The sequence below is a fragment of the Cyprinus carpio genome, chromosome B6, assembly GCF_018340385.1.
Source record: "Cyprinus carpio isolate SPL01 chromosome B6, ASM1834038v1, whole genome shotgun sequence".
Taxonomy (NCBI): Eukaryota; Metazoa; Chordata; class Actinopteri; order Cypriniformes; family Cyprinidae; genus Cyprinus; species Cyprinus carpio.
In genome coordinates, this window is record NC_056602.1 from 13,608,380 (window position 1) to 13,628,101 (window position 19,722).

The window sequence follows — 19,722 nt, forward strand, 5'->3', positions numbered from 1 at the left end:
TTTTGAATAGTAGTGTATTCTTTAAAAAAAAATTAATTTAAAGAATAATTAAGACATAGAATTAAAAATGCCTTCTTCTGGTCTTAGAGTGATACAGATTAGATGAAACATTGATTTCTTTACATTGTACTATATTTTCTAACACAGCATTGAGGTTGCTCCATGTCGAGACCCTGGATATTACATTCAAAAATCCTTGAAGTCAAAGTTCATGGCAGGAGGTGACAGTGATACTGGACTCAGCAAATACATGAGCAAAGGATTCACTCTGCCCATTAACACATTTGCTGGAATAATCGACTAAACGAACAAGGATTGGGACGGAGGCTGCTTGCTGTCAACATAAAGGCCAGTTCTGGACACTTGCAGTATGTGTATTGTGTTTTAAACAATGCACTGTGCAGTAGTGTCGCCATGTGATCAAGTGATCAGCTCAGACACTTCACCAAGCAGGTTTTACTGCAATATATACTTTTATCTGTGAATCACAAGTTGATCGGTCCAGGAAGTATTTTAATGTATAACACAGCTTACTCACTAACACTAATGCAGTCGTGGTATTGAGTTTCTCAAAGAAGTAGGATTTACTACTTGTTTTCAGCTTTAACAATCAACCTGTTCATTTGAATGTGCACATTAAGTGTATGTGAAAAAGAGAATTCTCCACACACTGCCAGTCTTTCATCTGGATTTTCCACCAGAAAAAAAGAGTAAATGTTTATTACAGTATAATGCAGGTGCAGTGGTTAGTATGTCTGTATAACATAAAATATATGCCATATACAAACAAACTTACAATACAAAAATAAATTACCCAAATGATTTGCACTTCTTTGATACATTCTTTGTTTTATGCTTTTATTTTTATCCCACTATACATGTTTACAAATTTAGGACCTTCCATAAGAAGGTTTTATAGCATCAAAAACATGTTAAAAATAAAAAAAAGCATAAAGGATATGTATTTTAATTACTGTCTATGTGATTGATATGTGTAGAACAGCACTATTGTTACACAAAAGCTTTAAGATTTGAAAGGTTGTGTTGTGCATTAAGCTGGTGTCAAGAGTCAAAGTCTTTCTTTAACACAATAATTAGTGGTGCCAATATTGTAATGTTGCTTGCATCAATCTCTGTACATTCTGAATTATATCTTGGGGTTCTTTTCCAGCTGTTCTGATCGTATGCCAATAATCCCAGTTTTCCAGTAATGCAAGGCATTTATTTTAAAGAACAAACATGATCACAATAATATGATTATCAAACCTAATTCAGTTCTATTTTTTTTTTAGATTTATGGCATTAATTGATGCAAAAAGTTTGCACAATAGTTAATTTGACCTCTTGTTTTGTAAATATTGTGATTTGATTTTGTAAATAAATATGCTAAATAAATGTAGCGTTTTCAAAGTATTGCAACAAACGTGGGTCCAGATTTATTAACACAGTTACGATTTTTGAAGAAGAAGAAGAAGAAGGAGAATCGTTAGGAAATAAACTTGAAGGTACCCTGACGACACAGAAATGTTGTTGTTGTTGTTGATGAGGTTTATGACCACAAGATGTCGTCAAGGAGTCAGGAATAGCAGTGTAACTGCTGCCGCTGCGTAATGAGGTCTAGCTATCCACAGCTGACTCTATTTTCCTCAGCAACGAGAACCGCTGGATCCGCTGCATTATTTTAGAGAGCTCTCTTGCTTTGCCTGTCTCAACTAAGTCAGGATATTCGTATAAGATTAGACTTCAGTGGAGTGTGATGGATGAAAAGCGCAGAGCATCCTGTCAGTATGGATCCCTGGAATGCACGAAATTGAAAACAGATGTGGACCAAACAGGTATCCCTACACCTCTCTGTATCAAAACCTGTCAAAACGTATTGGTGAAAGGTATTATAGACTATCACACACTTGCATTCTCTTCTCCATTGGGGTTTGTGCAGATTGAATGCCACAGGTGGAACTTCTGCTGTTTTAAAGAATTAGTTCAGGTTGAAAAGTGTTATGCTGAGATCTGAAAACAGCTGAGTCTCACAATTTAGCCATTAATAAATTACCTGCTCTACATGGATATATATTTTATGTAGAATGCATGCTGTGGTGACTTTGAAATGGAAAGGAGATTCAGGATAGAAGAACATGTGTTTCCAGAGCTCTTGTGGAGTTTACAGTGTCATACTGGCTTTATTACATTTGCTAAAATGCTCTCGCAGCACAGCACCTTCTGCTGCTTTCTGAAGCTCAGTTACTGAACCTTAATAATAAAGTTTTGCAAAATAAACTTATGGAGATCATCCGGGTAAAGCAACTGTTGTCCATTCAAATCAATTCCAGGGCTTAATTATCAACTGTATAATTAAAAATAAAGTAACTGTATAATTAATAATAATATATTTTATTTTTTCACAGAAAAAGACTAAAGAATGCTACAATAAAAACCTGTCAATTTGTTAACTGTTAGTTATCTTACCACATGGTGAAAAATTAAAATTTCATGTTATTTATGGTGAAAAAGAATTAAAACGACATTCCTGGAAGTCCCTGTATGACAAATCACAAATTTTATTTAAATGTTTATTATTAATGTTATTATTATTATTATTATTATTATTATTCTATACTTGTTTTTATTACATGTCTAACCAAGAAATTCCTTTTGCAGCACTTATTGAGTTCTTATATGCACTGTACTACATTAATTCTACTGCTTTCTCATTCAGTCGAGCACATTTGAATGATTTTCCTTTATGAATGCCTAACCTGACATAAAAAGCCTCAGTGCTTCAGTGGAGTTGTTAACTTGCACATGAAGGAGCAACTTGCCTCCTGGCACTGATTTTTGAACAGCTCTTTTCGCAAGAATATTTGATTTAAATGTTCTAGTGTCATCTTTGATCAGTGCCTGTCCTGAAGACACCTATTGATGGTTTGGATACAAAGAGGCTTGTGACCCAAATAAGAAAGGGGAAAAGGTCAAATTCATAAATCTAAAATCAGAGAGGAAGACATGTTTAGCTATTGTTCCCATTTCTGTGTTTTAGATAATTTAGAAATATAAAAAAGCTTAGTAATCTGTTTTAAAAAAAAGTCTATAGAATAAGAATTTAGATAAAACGTTTAAACTTTAAATTGGTTTTACATTTAGGGTAAATATATATGAAAGTATAAAGGGAAGTATGTATTTTAGGTTGCTGGTCAACATTTTTTCACCAAATTTGATTCAAAATTGTTAAATGGTGTGACAAATTTTTTTTTAAAATAAATAAAAAAGCTGATGGAACAGAGAAAAAAAATATCCAAATGGCCAAATATTGGTTGATTAATTAGTCAATACAGTGGTTTGTTACTCTAAATAACAAATGAAGAAATGTTATATTGTTTGAGGAAATATATTATTGACGAAACAACAAAACAAGGCTTTATTACAAATGAAACCTTTTTTTTCTGAATATTGTCATGTTTCCCCATCTCACAACACTGAGTGGCCACTCAGCCGAGTAAAACTGACAGAACGTATTAGCCTCAGCCTAGCATAACGGTTACCATGCCACTCATGAGAAAGAGACAGTGCACAATGCCCCTGGTGATATCAGCAGTGACATAACCAATTGTAGGATCAGGGGAAGAGTTATGCTAGGCCTCCTAAACCCTTGCAAGCCGAGGCAGGTAACCTGGACATGCTGCTTTTTTTGCTGCTGCTATAGCTTTGATTTATTTGTATTGGAGGAATACCAAGGAAGTCACTGAAGAGGTTTTGAGAACCTCTTCAAGAATGGGAAGAAGGTAGTAACGATAGACCTGAAGGAATTGTAGAGGTTTAGTTTACGCTTCCTTTAATCGTGATATGTAAAGAGGCTCAGTGGTTGTAATGATGGTGAATTAATTTCAATAGACTGGTGCATCTTGAAATGTATCTCATTTTTTCAGAAATCCTCCACAAGCACTGCTAATCTTGAGAGAGAAGACATTCATTAAATTTGATATTTTCTTATAGAATGCAATCTGAGCTGTATTCAGCTCTTTGTGGTCGTGATCAGTGTGGCTTCAGTCAATATCTTCTTGTTTTCTGTGTTTTCAGAGGCAGATGTGGTCTCAATGGCAGACTCTACTATCACAGTGGGAGACATAGAGGGGGAACTCTATAAGATTGAACGGATCAGAGACATTTTGATCAGGAGGGAATCTGAGCTGAGATACATGTGAGTAAACTGATTTTTACATGTACATATTTATGATATATACCGGTGGTGTTCTGAAATAAAGAGGCAAAGTCCTCTGGGGTTTTTTTTAAAATATTTTTATTTTTTTATCAAATGTAAATTCATGTCCCAGTCACATTTTCTTGGTTAAAAAACATTAGAAAGAGAAAGCAAAAAAACAGTTATATTTTTACTTTAACAGCACAATCAATATTCTATTTATTAATGCCAAGTATGAATCTAATCAAATTAGTGTTTTTAATCATTTGACATTTATTCCAAAATAATAAATCAAGGCAGTAACAATTTAAACAATACATTTTATTTGTGAACTTATGTTTGTCAAGGGTCTGGAGGGAGGAGTCAAACGCAGAGTGAGTGTTAACAGATTTATTAATTAGACAAACTAGCTGACAAGACAAGGGAAGGTGAGGAGGGGAGGGGAGAGAACAGTCCAAACGATAAGCAGGGAAGGACCTGAAGACAAGCAAGCTGAGAGAACGACCACAGAGTCCAGTCCAGGATGGCAGTCAATTAGGCAGGGAATACTCAGTATCACCAAAAATAGTAAGACGAACTAGCAACACAGAAACATAAGAATAATAAACTGGCAAAACAGAAGGGAAAGGGAGAATATAAAGGAGCCGAGAACATGGAGGAACAGGTGACAACACTCAGGCAAACAAGGACTAAACAAGAGGGCGTGGTAATGGGTAACAAGAAGGCAGGACAAGAGGAGCATATGGCAAACACAAACAAAGACAAAGCCATGTGCTCTCACACACACACACACACACACGGAAACATGAAACAAAGACAACACTGACAAGACTGTGAGGGCAGGATCCTGACATTACCTCCCCCCAATGGACACCAGGCGTCCACACTGTGCAAAGTCTAATGAGGTACCAAACAAAAGGGGGGAGGGCTTGAAGTCCCAAAATAGCCAGGAAACACAGGGAGTGGGACAGGGAGGGTGGAAAACCCAGAGGAATGGTTAGGGGCTGACCAAGGAGGTCCCGGCCTTGTGGAACCATAACTGGGAAACACAGAGGGTGGGAAGGGAGGTATGGGAGCTTGATTGGTATCATTCTTGGTAACAGGAACTGGCCTGACGGGTCTGGACTTACAACTGGGCTTCCTGACGGGCAGAATCGGGGAGGCTGACAGAACTGACAGGGAAGTTGCATGCCTTGGGAGCAGGTTCTGGGACAGATTCTGGGGTGTCCTTAAGGGTAGCAGGATCAGACCTTGACATTGACTTGGAAAGTTTCTCAGGGGCAGGAGCCAACACTAGGCTGGGCTCTGGAGCAAAAGCCAACACTGGGGCAGACTCAGGGGCTGGCCCGGGGACTGCTCTCTCTAGAGCGGGCTTGGGAACAACCTCCTCTATAGTGGGCTTGGGGACTGCTCTCTCAGGAGCAGGGTCTGGGACTGCTCTCTCTGGAGCGGGAGTGAGCTTTTAAACAGTTCTTTCTTCAGCGAGCTCGGCAACTGCTCTATCTGGAGCGGATGTAGAAACATCCTCCTCCATAGCACACTCTGGAGGCTCCTGGACTGAAGCGGACTCTGGGGGCTCCTCTTCAGGAATCTTATACTTGGTGGCCATAGTAAGGGTGGCGAGAATCTCTCTTGTGGACTTGATTAGGCTGACAAGAGATTCAGAAAAGGCCTCAGCGGCCGTGACAACAGGCTGCTTGGGAACGGCCTCCATGGCTGTGACTGGGTGAGTGGTGTGCTCAGAGATGGCCTCTGTGGCCATAACGGGCTGAATGAGAGGTGCTGGAATGGCCTTCGTGGTCAACACAATGAGAGTGGGCTGTTCAGGAATGGCCTCTGTGGACATGACTTGACTAACAGGAACATCTGTTGACTCCACATGACTTGCAGGAACAGCATCTGTAGAGGCAACTGGGGAAGTTAGCAGCTTGGAAATGGCCTGCATGGCTGGAACAGGCAAAATGAACGCCTCTGCCTCAGCATCTGTGGCCATGAAAGGAGAAGTGGCCAGCTTAGGAAGCACCCTGTGGACATGACATGACAGGCAGGAACACATTCTGTGGACAAGACAGGATTCATAAGCATGGCTTCAGTGAACATAACAGGAAGGGGCATTAGACTAGACAGCACGGGCCAGAAGTTGACTCTGACTTGGAAGTTGACTGGAACTGACTGGATAGCTGCCAACTTGGCCATCTTGGATATGACTGGAGCAAGTTTTGGCTTGACTGGCTCCGAAGTGACTGGAGCGGTTTAACTGGGTCAAGAACGACTGGATCAGGCTTGACTAGCTCTGAAGTGACTGGAGCAGGCTTGACTGGCTCTGGAGTGACTGGAACAGGTTTGACTGACTCTGGAGTAACTGGAGCAGGCTTGACTGGAATAGAGATGTAAGCAGCGCTCTTGACTATCTTTTGGAAAGCTGAGGTTAATTCAGCAGACTCAGAAATAACTTGGACCGACTTGTATGTCTGGGAGATGACATCAGTTGACTTGACTGGCTCAGGGAAAATAAGAGTTATCTCAGTAGACTCAGGGGTGACTGGGAAGGTGTCAGAGTCATAAATGGATGCAGCAGACTGAAGAGCCTTCCTCCTTGCCCTTCGCTTCTAAGTAGGAGTCAGAAGAGGATCTTGGTCTTGACTTGACAGGGGAAGTGGGGCAGAGTGGTCACTGGATGCTGGCTTAGGTGCTGGAGGCATTCCCCACTGTATGCGATGACCAAGATACCTAAATAAGTCCCAGAAATTCAAAATCTTGAGGTTATCCATGTCCCACTTAGGCAGAGGATCGTCCAAGCAGGCATCGAAAATGTCCTTGAGGGTGGTATCATAATCAAGCCCCCTTGACATCGTCCAGAAAAACTGGGTAAATGCACCTATATCTCAGTCCTGTTGGAGAAGTTTAGCCAGACCTTGATGGTGAGCCAGTCTCTCCTGGGAATTAGCAGGTGCCAGGATCTTGATACTCCTACTGTTGAGTCCACTGTTGGCCAGTTTGTTCTGTCAAGGGTCTGGAGGGAGGACTCAAATGCAGAGTGAGTGTTAACAGATTTATTAGGCAAACTAGCGGACAAGACAAAGGAAGGTGAGGAGGGGAGAGAATACAGTCCAAACGATAGGCAGGGAAGAACTTGTTCCAGGGAGGAACACGAGGCTCAGCCACACCACACTCGTGGTCTCACAGGCATTGCACGGGTCTAGCTGCGTGGCAGATAAATGGAGCAGGCCAGGGGCTCAGCCTGCAGGACAGGACAGGACAAGACAAGACTAGACTAGACTTAAGACTGACAAAGAAACTAAACAATACACTACAAACAATTAGGCAGGGAATACTCAGTATTATCAAGAATAATAAGACAAACTAGCAACACAGAAATGTAAGAGTAACAAACTGGCAAAACAAGAGGGAAAGGGAGAACAATATAAAGGAGCTGAGAACATGAGGAACAGGTGAGAACACCCAGAAAAACAAGGACTAAACAAGGAAAGAATGTGAAGAACAGGTGGCAAACCTAAACAAAGGGGCGTGGTTATGGGTAATAAGGAGGCAGGACAAGAAGAGCTCATGGCAAACACAAACAAAAACAAAGCCTTTGTGTGCTCACACACAACACAAACAAGGAAACATGAAACAAAGACAACACTGACAAGACCGTGAGGGCAGGATCCTGATAATGTTCAGCAGTTCTTTTTAATAGTTAACTTTTAACTCATTTTGAATTTTTCAGATCAATAGTCATCAAAGCTTGTTAAATATTGGTCACAGACATGAAGATTTACTTTAAATTTCACCAAGCTAGTTTCTCACTAAAAACTCCCACAGATCACGTTTTATGCCGTTTTAAGTATTACTTTTACATAACAAAACCATTATATTTAATGTGTGAGTTGTTTCTTTTTAAATTAGTCTTCCCATTAACAACATTATATTGTTCATTCAGACTGATTCACAAACAGAATGCATGCAAACACAAGAGGCAGGATTTATCGCATGAACCAGTCACAGGCGATATCCAATCATATTGTGATGAAGTCATTGCTTCATCTCATGTGACTTTCCCCCATTCATTCTCAATTACCCCCAACAAACTCACTACATGCTTTAGGGGCTCACTCAGAACCCATGTCTGTTAAAATTCAGTGCTCAGGGAAGGCAAGAGAGATGTGGACTCCTGCTGTAACTTTACCTGCTGGTGTCACAGTGTTTCTTTAAAAAGACGAGTGATTTCTACACTTTTTAATGTTATATTTTGTAATATTGGCGTTGTTTTATTTTTGTACTACAAATTTTTTCATCCAATATTTTGAGGAGGCACTGCCTCTCTTGCCTCTTTGGAGGAAATGCCCCTGATATATACCATGGGGCCTAAATGTCTGTGACTGACAACTAGTAAAAATGTCATGTCATCCTGTGGCTTCTTTGACAAGTTGTTTTGAGAATGGATGGATGGATGCGGCCCCCTGGTTGACAACTACTGAACTACAGCTTTGTGCAAAACTTGGTGATCCATGTTACTGTATCTATCATGATTTGAGAATGTTTCAAAGAGAATTTTCTATGGGTGCAAGGAAATCTGTCCTATTATAAAAAGTGAAAAAAGTGATGTGACATACAGCCAAGTATGGTGACCCGTACTCAGAATTCATGCTCTGCATTTAACCCATCCAAAGTGCACACACACAGCAGTGAACACACACACACACACCATGAACACACACCCGGAGCAGTGGGCAGCCATTTATGCTGCGGTGCCTGGGGAGCAGTTGGGGGTTTGGTGCCTTGCTCAAGGGCACCCCAGTCATGGTATTGCCAGCCCGAGACTCGAACCCATAACCTTAGGGTTAGGAATCAACCTACCTTTTTTCCAAGTAGAAATTTTAAAGCCGCATAGCATATTTGAATTGCATATGTCTACATGTCCAAGACCACACTGTATTTATATGTATTGCACAATTTTTTTGAATACAGTACTTCATTCTGATTGGCCAGTCTCAGCATTCTGTGGTCAAATATTTTTGTATAATGACTGCAGGCGCAGTATGTAATACTGACAACTGCACAGTAGGCCAAATTTACGAAGCCCCGCACATGGCATGCAGGAAAAAATAGTAGGCTAAATCGTGCGCACGATTTACTAATTCGTTCCCTCAGTGTACTAAAACGTGCACATGATTACTATTGCGTTCCCTCGATTTATTATTTAAATCGAGGGAACGAAAAATTAATCGCACAAATTACAAATTCGTTTCCTCGATTTGCTAAATCGTGCACACCTGCGTTTTAATATTCTTCTGGTCATAGAACATTTTAGATGGATGCCGAGGCTTTTTAGGTTGGGGAGAATTGAGTCTTGGTCTTGCGACCAAAGATAGCCTATGATAATTTTCTGACAGTGTCAGAAATTCAGCATGATCACTGCACAGTGAGTTTGCTGCTACAACCCACGTTTACAGACCAGCCAATTAAAATGTGTCATGAAATCAATGCGACATGCGCTAAAATATACAACTGCTTACCGCAAGCTCTCATCCCTTCCTTTTTCGCAGCTTCCATTTTTTTTAGCACACATAAAACTACAACTGCTAAAGTGTGATTCATCATGCTCTATTTGTTTACGTATGCTGATGATGTTTTATTCTTCTATAGTAACATGCGTAGATCCATGCTATACAGTGTGATCTGCAGTGATCTTAGAGGATTGCTAAAATCGTGCAGTGTGTCTCGGGCTTAACTTTGTTAACGTTCTTTGGTGAATTCTGATTGGATTTCAATGTTTTTTTTTTTGTTGTTGTTGTTGTTGTTTTATCATTCATCCAATGACGAAAATCATTCTGAAAGTAATTCCAACAATATCAGTACTCTATCATTATCATTACAGCTGTGGACTTCCCTGTTCTTATAGAATTTGAACAATTATTATAACTTTATAGTTATAGTTATCATTCATGTTTAAAATTAAAAATGCCATTTTACCTGTATAACCTACCCTACCATTGTTCCAGGCAATTTTTTTCATGAATCACTCTACAATCTCTTTCTTTGCATGTGATAAAATAAGTTTAAACTCAAATCAATTATTCACAGTCCAATTTGGGTCCTAATCACCCTTTCTGGGTTAATTTAGCAACAACAACCCACGGACTGTAAATGAACCCTTACATATTAATATTTATGTTTTGGTTTTGATCTGTATCTCAAACACTTCAAAATGAATTCAAAGTGTATCCATGTCATTAATGTTTTTAGATTAACAGAAGTGTTTTCTTTAATTACATTTTCACATTCCAGATAAACACACTACATTAAACTACTATATGAATGTAATAACCAATTTTGTCAATTATAATTGACAGTCAACATAAAGCTGATCTGAGATCCTTCTCACCATCACATCTGCAGTCATCTGTCCTTCCTGTTCCCATTACCAAGAGCTACAATCAGCCAGCTGCCCCTCATTAAGATGTTAATGCTTTGCTTTTGATGCTGCCAGAGTATCTAATGCATGGATATTGGTTTCCCCTCACAATCGTTTGAGGAAGAGATTTGGTTATCACAAAATCAGTGGGGCATTTCTTCCCAAGTGTTTGATTGGTGCTCAGCCTCCATGGTCTCTCTCAACTGAACCGAAGAGATAAAGAGAGAAATCCAATGGTACAGCTTCATCAAAATCCAGGGACTGAATGCACTCTAAATACTAGTATCTGACACGAATAGCATGCAAAAATGGCAACATCTTAATTAAATGGTTTTATTAAAGTCAAAAATATGAATTTATACCACAAAAACTAAATTGCTGTAAGGTAACATTTGCAGGTTATGACTTTTTACAGTGAGTTTTAAAGCTGCCATGTGTAATTCTTTGAATATCATGATTTAAGTGGTTCAAATAGTTTAATCTAATAACCAGTGATGTCATTAGAAAGCTTGGTACATTGAAATACTGAATACATTGCAAACATATTGACAGCATCTTTGCTTGTGTTTAGACAGGAAAAAAGACAAATATATCATAAACACATTAAATTTCATTGCCATATAAAAATATCTATTTGCATCCCAAATTGTCACTGTGTTGCAGCTATCCAGATGTTCAACATAGACTTATCTATATTGAAGAAAAAAAAAACTGTTGTTATTATTAAATACTCTTATTTGACTTGTATAGATGTGATTTTGTATTGATGAGAATTGGTTAAATTTAGAGTGGAGTTAGGTACTCAAAGGAGCTAGTTACACAAAATGAATGTGTAAACAACAAACAAATACCTACGAATACTAATAAGATCGGGATGAATGGGCAATGTTCAGACTCTCATTGCCACTGTAGTACATAGTAGGCATACTGTGCATAATACGCAAATTTTCTGTATACATGGGTGACCTACTGCAAATGCCAAAATGAACATTAAAAACAACAGAGTTTACGGCATGGAATACTGCATCCCAAAATGCAATGCTTTCACACAAAATTTGAGAACAAAATGTAAACTGGGATGCTTTCATTAAATTTTATTTTCAACACCATGAGGTCAAGTGACAACAGTGTAGAAAATGACAGTTTGAGATGTTTAAGTAGGATAAAGCTTACTGTTTTAATTACTATTAAATAAATGAAGACTGTATACAGTGTTCAGTGTGGCGTATTCAGCAGATTTTAGCTGGTATTCCATTCCGAACATTACAAAGTAAACTGTGAAGCTTTTTACATGCTCAACACTGTAAAACATGTGACCCTGCAACTATAATTTTGATTGATAAGTTATTTTTATTTACGTAAAATGCTACTTTTATTTTAAAGCTAGTTTTGTTGGTGTAACATATTTTATTTGGTACAGTAATGTTGCTCATGAAGCAGGATTTTTTGCCGTGAAGACTGTAAATGCTCCTGCATGCTTTAGAACAGTGTGGTGTTATCATATCTGCCTGTTCTTTTGTTTTAGGATGGATGATATCCAGTTATGTAAAGAAATTACAAGACTGAAGAAAGAGCTTCAAAAGCTTTTATCTATCCCAGGTAAGATCTGGGAAAGCTTCTGGAATAAATTACAGTAAAAATTCAAGAAATACTGTTTCAGCTCTTAATGTTTTTTACAGTGCAGCTGTTAAAGTTCCTTCTACTATACCTTTACTGAGGTTACTGATAAAAATAAGACATCTCTCTCGTTATTCAGTTGCTTTTACAGTTTTCTAAAAGCAGCACAACATGCACTACTAATAAAGCTAATATATTAATTACAAACTTGCATTGCAGAAATTATTTTGATAAACACTTGTGTTTTTCTGTTAGCGTATAAGAAGTGACCTGGTCTTAGTAAGCATGACAATGAAAGCTGTTACTTGGTAAAAAATAAAAATCCATTTTCAGATAATGACAAGTCTAACGAAGACAAACAGAAGGAGGAAGAGCTTCTGAAACAGATTCATAAATTAGTGGAGGCCAGAGACTTTTTAGTAGATGACGTGGAGTTTGAGCGTCTCAGGTAAGCCGATTTTAGCATGCTGGGAAATGAAGGAGGCTGACACACTATTTATTTGCACCCTTTATTAAATCTCTGACTGAACTCAATTCTGGGGCAGACAGAATTCAGTCTAAGGCCTGAGGAAAAAACATTACTCACCCTCTAAGTACAGAAGTAATAGGATTTTATTTGTAATAAAGCCATGCTGCCACATCCTGTCTCAGCAATTTCAGAAATTGAATTCAGGAAAATCTGCTCAGTGCTTGTGGCATCTGCACAAATTTGCGATTGAATCTGGACTTTGAATCCAGTGTTTATTTATTAATGTTTTGCTTTGTGTAAAACGATGTAATTATGTTAACATAATGTAAATGCATTTAACCCCAAAAAACTCGTTCAGTTTTAGTGCATTTGTATAATCAGTGCAAAGGAATAATTACTATATTGGAGCTCCATGTTAATAATTATCAGCTGAGTCTTTTTAGACCAGCTGGTGTTAAACACGTGGAGCACATCACAGTATAGGTCCATTTCCAACCAGTTCTCAAAGGCTGAAATGGAAGTCATGTTACATGTTGCAAACCATTCACTTCCACTAAGCAGAAGTCTTCTGTAAAGCCAGCAGAATACCATGAACAAATAAACAAAGAGAATTGCATGATACATGAATTCACATTATATTTTCAGATTACATTTCCCAGCAATAACATGAAAACCTTGAGCTAACTGAAGGACATGAAGGCCATGCATAAATAGCAAATTATACAGTCAGTCTTCCCATAATGCATTGCTCCATAATCACCATAGTTACTTCTGCTGTATAGGGAACGGGAGGAGGACAAAGAAATGGCTGAATATCTTAAGTCCAAACTACCAAAAAGCTCTCAAACCAAGAGTAAGTCATTCTTTTATGGTTGGTAGAACAAAATAAATGTTTATGATTTTATTGGTCATGCAGTTAAAATATGAAACTTCTTTATTCCATATAGGGTGAAATACAAAAAAGGTGGGACATTTTGTAAACATTAGTCACTGGCTATGTTTCAAATGGCTTAGCCTCTCACACAACTCTAAAGGCTGTACAGTAATACAGTACATGATTTTTGCTCAGAATTTTGCCCCAATTTACAGTCTGGACAAACTGACACTAGTTGCCAAAATTTAGAGCTAGTCTGCAGATGTGATTTCATAGAAAATTGCATAGTGTATTATGGTCATAGTATCATGTTTTTTAGCTTCAGACTCAGATTCTGTCCAGTCAGGATAAACCAAACATGTTTCATATTCATTTGTCACATATCTCCTAGCAACAAGGTACATTTTATTTTGTATTCTGAATGACTTAAAAGTCAGGAAGGATATATATAATATTAAATATTAAATTCTTAAAAACTAATAGAGAATGTTTTAAGTATTAGATCTGTGGTGGGCAAAAGTTCTTGTTACCTTGTTAAAATCAGTTCAAATGGTTTACTTTAAGTCATTACATCTTTGTGTATAAAACAACTCTTTGTCTATGAAACTCTTCTATGTAGGTGTTGCTCGCAGTGGGAGAAGGCCGCCCAGAGCCCAGCAGACTACTCCCTTTGTAACCAAGACAGGCCTCACTTTGCTGAAAGAGTGCTGTGGATTCACCTGCTCTATAATGTAGAAGACACACTTTCGGCAGTGACAGCAGGAACACAATGCAATTCTGGAGCCTTGGATGAGGATGACCTTTTAATGACACTTTCAATGAAAGGTTTCTGAAAGACAAAGATATGAAGTTGTCTGTTAAGGAATAGCAGTTTAAGAACACTCTTATATTGTTTCACATTCTTTCATATTTTTCCACACCCATTTGCTCCCTTTTTACCTAACTCTCATTTTTCTTTGAAAAATGCTGTTTCAGCTCAGCTGGCTTGCTTTCATTCCCTACCCTTATCTTTTCCCTCATGAGACATTGCTACAGCACTGCAGTACCTGTGACTTCATCATCTATAAATGCTCAAGTTTCAGTAGTGGTTCAATTTAGACTGCTGCTTCTTAGCCAAGCTAGGCTCATTGGAAATATGTGCCTGTGGCAACATTTATGCGAAATAACATTATGTTGCTTCATGCATTTTTTCACAACACATTGAAAGTCAAATGTTCCAGTGAGTTGTGCTAACTGGACATTCAGTTTTATCTGAAACAGATGAACATGAATCTGGCGCAGTTTTATTATGTTGGTTTTTATACATATGGTGGCAGTTTGGAAATTAAATGTCAGTGAGTTGCATTAAAATGTTCTATCATATGTGCAAATAACGTACCACTTCCCTAAATTTAACTGATAGTGTTAACAAAAAGTAAATATGAGATAAAAAAAAAAAACACTCACTGAAGGAACAATGCCATTTAATCTTGCTTCTATAAGTCCTTGAGCTCATTTATTGTGATTGTGTTTCCACATTGTAAATACAATGCTGTACCAGGTGAGCTAGTGAGCAAGTTTACTATGCCAGAAAATCTATATATGGAGCTGATTATATGATGCAAACATCAAAAAGTATTAGTTTACACAGTATTTTTCAAGGAACCCTGCACAAGACTTTATTAATCAATAATCTGCCCCCTTAATCATTATTTGGGTGAAAATGAATAAAAGTTATCTGTGTTTTACTGCTTTATATTTATGCTGGAAACTGCAGTGAATTTTTCAATGATCCTGGGTTGTGCTTAATCCATGTACAGTGGCTAATGAGACGTTTGCACCACTGGTTGAACAATTAAGCTAATTTAGCTCTTTTATTATGTTACAACAATTTCCATAATTGACAATATAACCGTTTTCTCAGCAGATATATTCACATGAGCGCAGGCGCTTGCACAAAATGAATTAAATGAAGAACATTTCATTCAGGTGAACATCATCTAATAGAACCACACACCAGGAGCCTGTCCTTTCCACAGCTTGAAGTCCAGCATGTCTCACAGTGCCAAAGCACGTTGTTTATGTTCTCTGGTGAAGTGCTTTCAACAATGTCAAGGGCTCTTCTCTGTGGAGACAAGGCTCCATAGCAACCAGCGCATAGAACAATTCATCTTTAGTGGCTTTTTAGAAGATAAAAATCTCATTAATCAGGAGTCAATTCACACATTTATAGAGCATATCTGTAGATGGTAATGGAAAAGATCAACATGCCATTACGGCCAGGTGAACCTAAAGATAAAACTAAACACTTTGGATTTTGTTTGCACAAGTGCAGGACTCCACTAAAACGTATCAATAATTCAACTAATCAGCTTTGACCTTGAATGTAATTACAGTATGCATATCAGTTTATTAATTTTATGTTGCGGGATTAATTACGGTATTAAGCATTATGTAGGCGTTGTGTTAAGGAGCCTTTTAATTAGTATGTTAGACTGCTGTGGCTCACAGCTCTCAGCAGTGAGCATTGTGAGTAGAAACCCCTGTTGACTCTAGTCTTAGTGAGTATTTATCGCTAGTTAAAGGTCGTTCCTGCCACTCATACGTTAATCACCTGACTGCAAATCTGTCTCTTCAGAGTGGACTGCTCACATCTGCTCATTAATCTGAAGGGTATATTTCTCAAACATGAAATGAGCTGATTTTGTTTGCTGAACTTGAAAATTTCCATTTGCTTGTATCTTGTACTTTATGGTTTACATATGAAAATGATACAGTGTGCCATTGGTTTATTATTATACACTGAATTGTGAGATCTATTCATGTTTTCCCTTGATATAAATTGCACCCGAAATCAACCCGATCTCATGGGGAATTTGTGTGAATTCGATTTTTACATAAACGTGATTTTAGAGGGGGGAAAGTAGGCTTAGCATGAAGGTATACCCCATAACCTTTAAAGGGGTAATATGATGTTGCTAAAAAGAACATTATTTTGTGTATTTGGTGTAATGAAATGTTTATGCAGTTGTAAGTTTCAAAAAACATTATTTTCCACATACTGTAAATTATTGTTTCTCCTCTATGCCCCACCTTTCTGAAATGCATACATTTTTACAAAGCTCATCGTTCTGAAAAGCGAGGTGTGCTCAGATTGGCCAGCTATCTAGTCCTGGAGAGCAGAGACAAAAACTTTAAAACCCATTATAAACAAGGCATTTGTTGCATCCAGTGGGGACATAATTACAGATTATAAAACCAGTGGTTCACAATTCCAGTCCTTTCGGCCCCCCAGCTCTGCATAGTTTGCATGTCTCTCTTTGTTAACACATTCAGATAATCAGCTCGTTAGAAGTGAGCTCCGTGCATGAACTGTGTTCCGATTGACATGGTCCCTACACAGTGTTCATTGCTCCCTACTCCCTAAGCAGGGGAAATCTGTTTAAGCATAACATGACCCCTTTAAATGCTTTATGAATTTGCACTGCGCAAAGTCTTCACACACGGACAAGTGTGACATCATATACCTCTGTAAATAAATACAATTTAAATTCACATCTCGCAGACTTCAATGCACTTTGAATGGAACATATCATTTGCTTCGAACTGGAATCATGGCAGAATATCCTGTGATGTCCACTTCGCAGGGCATTTACGTTCAAATAGAACAAACGTATGAAGCAATAAGAGAAACATACCAAATGTGCAGAGGAGGGGGGCGCTAGGACTGGAATTTAGAACCACTGACTTATTCTGTCTTTTTACACGTTGCGTTGCATCGCACCGCGTAAACATAAAACCATGTCTGCAATTCAAACTGCTCAAAACTCGCGTTTGAATTGTCAGTGACAAATCCTTTAAATATGTAAATGTACTTACAGGAACAGTGTTGAAATACAGCTTAACCACTGATTTCTAGTTGTGTCCTCTTTTGGAAAACAAAACAAAGTAATTTCACTTTCGCAAGGAAACACACAGCATCTCCACAACATGGTGGCAGGGGCAACAGCGAGAATAAAAGTTATGCCTTCTTTCTTTGCGTGAAGATTTGGGTGGTGTTATGCAAATCTTCCCACATTGTGACGTAGACGTGGGGGCGTGTTTGAACGAGCCATTTTAGGGGGGTGTGGTTGACTCTTAACTTTTATAAAGAATATCTCCTTTGCAACTTTACAGATCTTCTTTATGCACCAAGAGCTTGTAACACTCCAAAGAGAAAGGAAAAACTGAATTGCCATGAAAGTGTGTTGTTATCAGTATTTTTAGTATTATTTAAGGATTATTAATATGCTATTATACTTTTATTAATATTTAGAATTAGATTTTATTTGTATATTTTCCATTTTCATTTTAGTTTTAGTTTATTTTTAGTATTTTGTTTTTGCTTTGACATGTGCCATTTTTAAAATATTTCTTTATTCAGTTTAAGTTTCATTTTATTTATTTAAAAAATTAATTTAGTTGCCATGCCAACATTTCAAATTTTCATTTAGATCAAGTTTATCTAAAATGTGTTTTTTAATTTATTTCAGCTTTATAATAGTTTTATTATCGTTTTAGTTTTAGTTAACAATATCAACGCAATCATTTCAGTTGTTCCATAAACAACAGATAACCATTTCCAATGCAATTATAACCTAAAGGGATTTTCCTTTAAATATCATCTGGAAAACATCTGCTACCTTTAGCAGCTGCTGACTAGATGTAAAACATAAAAGCTGGGTTTCTGTATGACATGAATTACAATAGAACACTGCTGCTACAATTAGAAAAACTGTTTCCCCCGAGGTTGTCTCCTTTATGAAAGGATAAAACAGGCAGGTTACACTCTGATGAGTTCTTTCATATCGTTCTCATCTCTCTTTTGCTTTTTCTCTGGTTAGACACTGATGTAGTCCAAGTTCAAGAGTTATTTTTAGCACTGGGTTACGTATCTTGCTGTACTACACTCTCAAATTACTTTCGATGAAACTGGTGGAGCAAACTTGTGTAGCAATTTAGTGTCTGTAGAAGCTACTGTATTGTCTCAGGTGTCTTTATACAGTCTATCGACGTGACAGCTACCAACATGACTATGATTATGTCACAAACCCTGTCTGTGTCTCTGTTCATGGACTCTTATGTTTGTTGCCTTTTTCCCTCATGTTTTAATTCCTTTATGTTATGAATGTATATATGGACTTTTATGTGAATGTATATATATATATATATATATATATATATATATATATATATATATATATATATATATATATATATATATATATATATATATATATATGTACTTATTTATTTACATATTTAAACTACCATTCAAAAGATTTGGGTCTGTAGGATTAAAAACTGCATCAAATTAATCTGTAAAGACAATATAATAGACAAAAATACATTTTAAATAAATGCTGCTCTTTTGAAGTTTATATTTAAAAATCTGTTTAAATAGTTTAAAGCAGGATAACTGTTTTCAACATCAATAAAAATAAGAAATGTTTCTCACTAATTAGAAAGATTTCTTAAAGATCATGTGACACTAAAGACTAGAATAATGGCTGATAAAAAAATATTCAGCTTTGCGTCATTTCACTCATTTTAAAATATAATAGAAAAGTGATTGTAAGTTGTAATATTTACAATAACATCAAATAAATGTAGCCTTGGTGAGCATAAGAAACCTTTCAAAAACATCAAACTTTTGAATGGTATAATGAATACCATTTTATAAATTAAGCTGCCATTTCTCAAACTGTTTTGTCTCTATTATATTTTTTACCATAGAAATAATTTATACTCATCTGACTCTCAGTTGCATGAGGAAAAACAATTACATGTTGAATCATTGTTCTAAGCTGAAAAGCGATATAATCACTGTAATGTATTACTGTAAGCTACAGATTGTTTCTAATTATGAATCACTGAATCTCTTATCTCTTTGATTGTCTTCTTAGATCAGACATACATTTTAATTATGAAAGGAGGACGAAATGTTGATGACAAATTATGCCTCGCAAACTGAAAATGATGTGCATAGTTTACCAGATGGCTCCCTCTCTTGTTTTAGAATGGCACACATTTATATCTGATCTTTGCACAGGACAGGTTACAATTCCAATAAATCCAGTCCCTCTGTTCCATGAAATATGCATGCTAATAACCCAAGTGTCTGTCTCCCT

The 19,722-nt window shown here is 37.3% G+C and overlaps 1 protein-coding gene across 1 annotated transcript; it reads left to right on the top strand.

Annotated features, from left to right (window-relative positions):
- Positions 1-815: 815 nt before the first annotated feature.
- Positions 816-16,624, top strand: LOC109069863 (bMERB domain-containing protein 1-like). Its single transcript, XM_042725781.1, has 6 exons — positions 816-1,835; positions 4,075-4,195; positions 12,139-12,212; positions 12,564-12,678; positions 13,482-13,552; positions 14,193-16,624. The coding sequence occupies exons 1-6, from the start codon at positions 1,757-1,759 to the stop codon at positions 14,306-14,308; spliced, it is 576 nt and encodes a 191-aa protein (XP_042581715.1). The 5' UTR covers positions 816-1,756; the 3' UTR covers positions 14,309-16,624.
- The last annotated feature ends 3,098 nt before the right edge of the window (positions 16,625-19,722 follow it).

Bases quoted from the DNA above. Each gene is read 5' to 3' on its own strand.
- LOC109069863 (XM_042725781.1), top strand. From the start codon at position 1,757: ATGGATGAAAAGCGCAGAGCATCCTGTCAGTATGGATCCCTGGAATGC. The intron at 4,196-12,138 runs GTGAGTAAACTG...CTTTTGTTTTAG, and splicing joins GAATCTGAGCTGAGATACAT to GATGGATGATATCCAGTTAT. The intron at 12,679-13,481 runs GTAAGCCGATTT...TCTGCTGTATAG, and splicing joins GTGGAGTTTGAGCGTCTCAG to GGAACGGGAGGAGGACAAAG.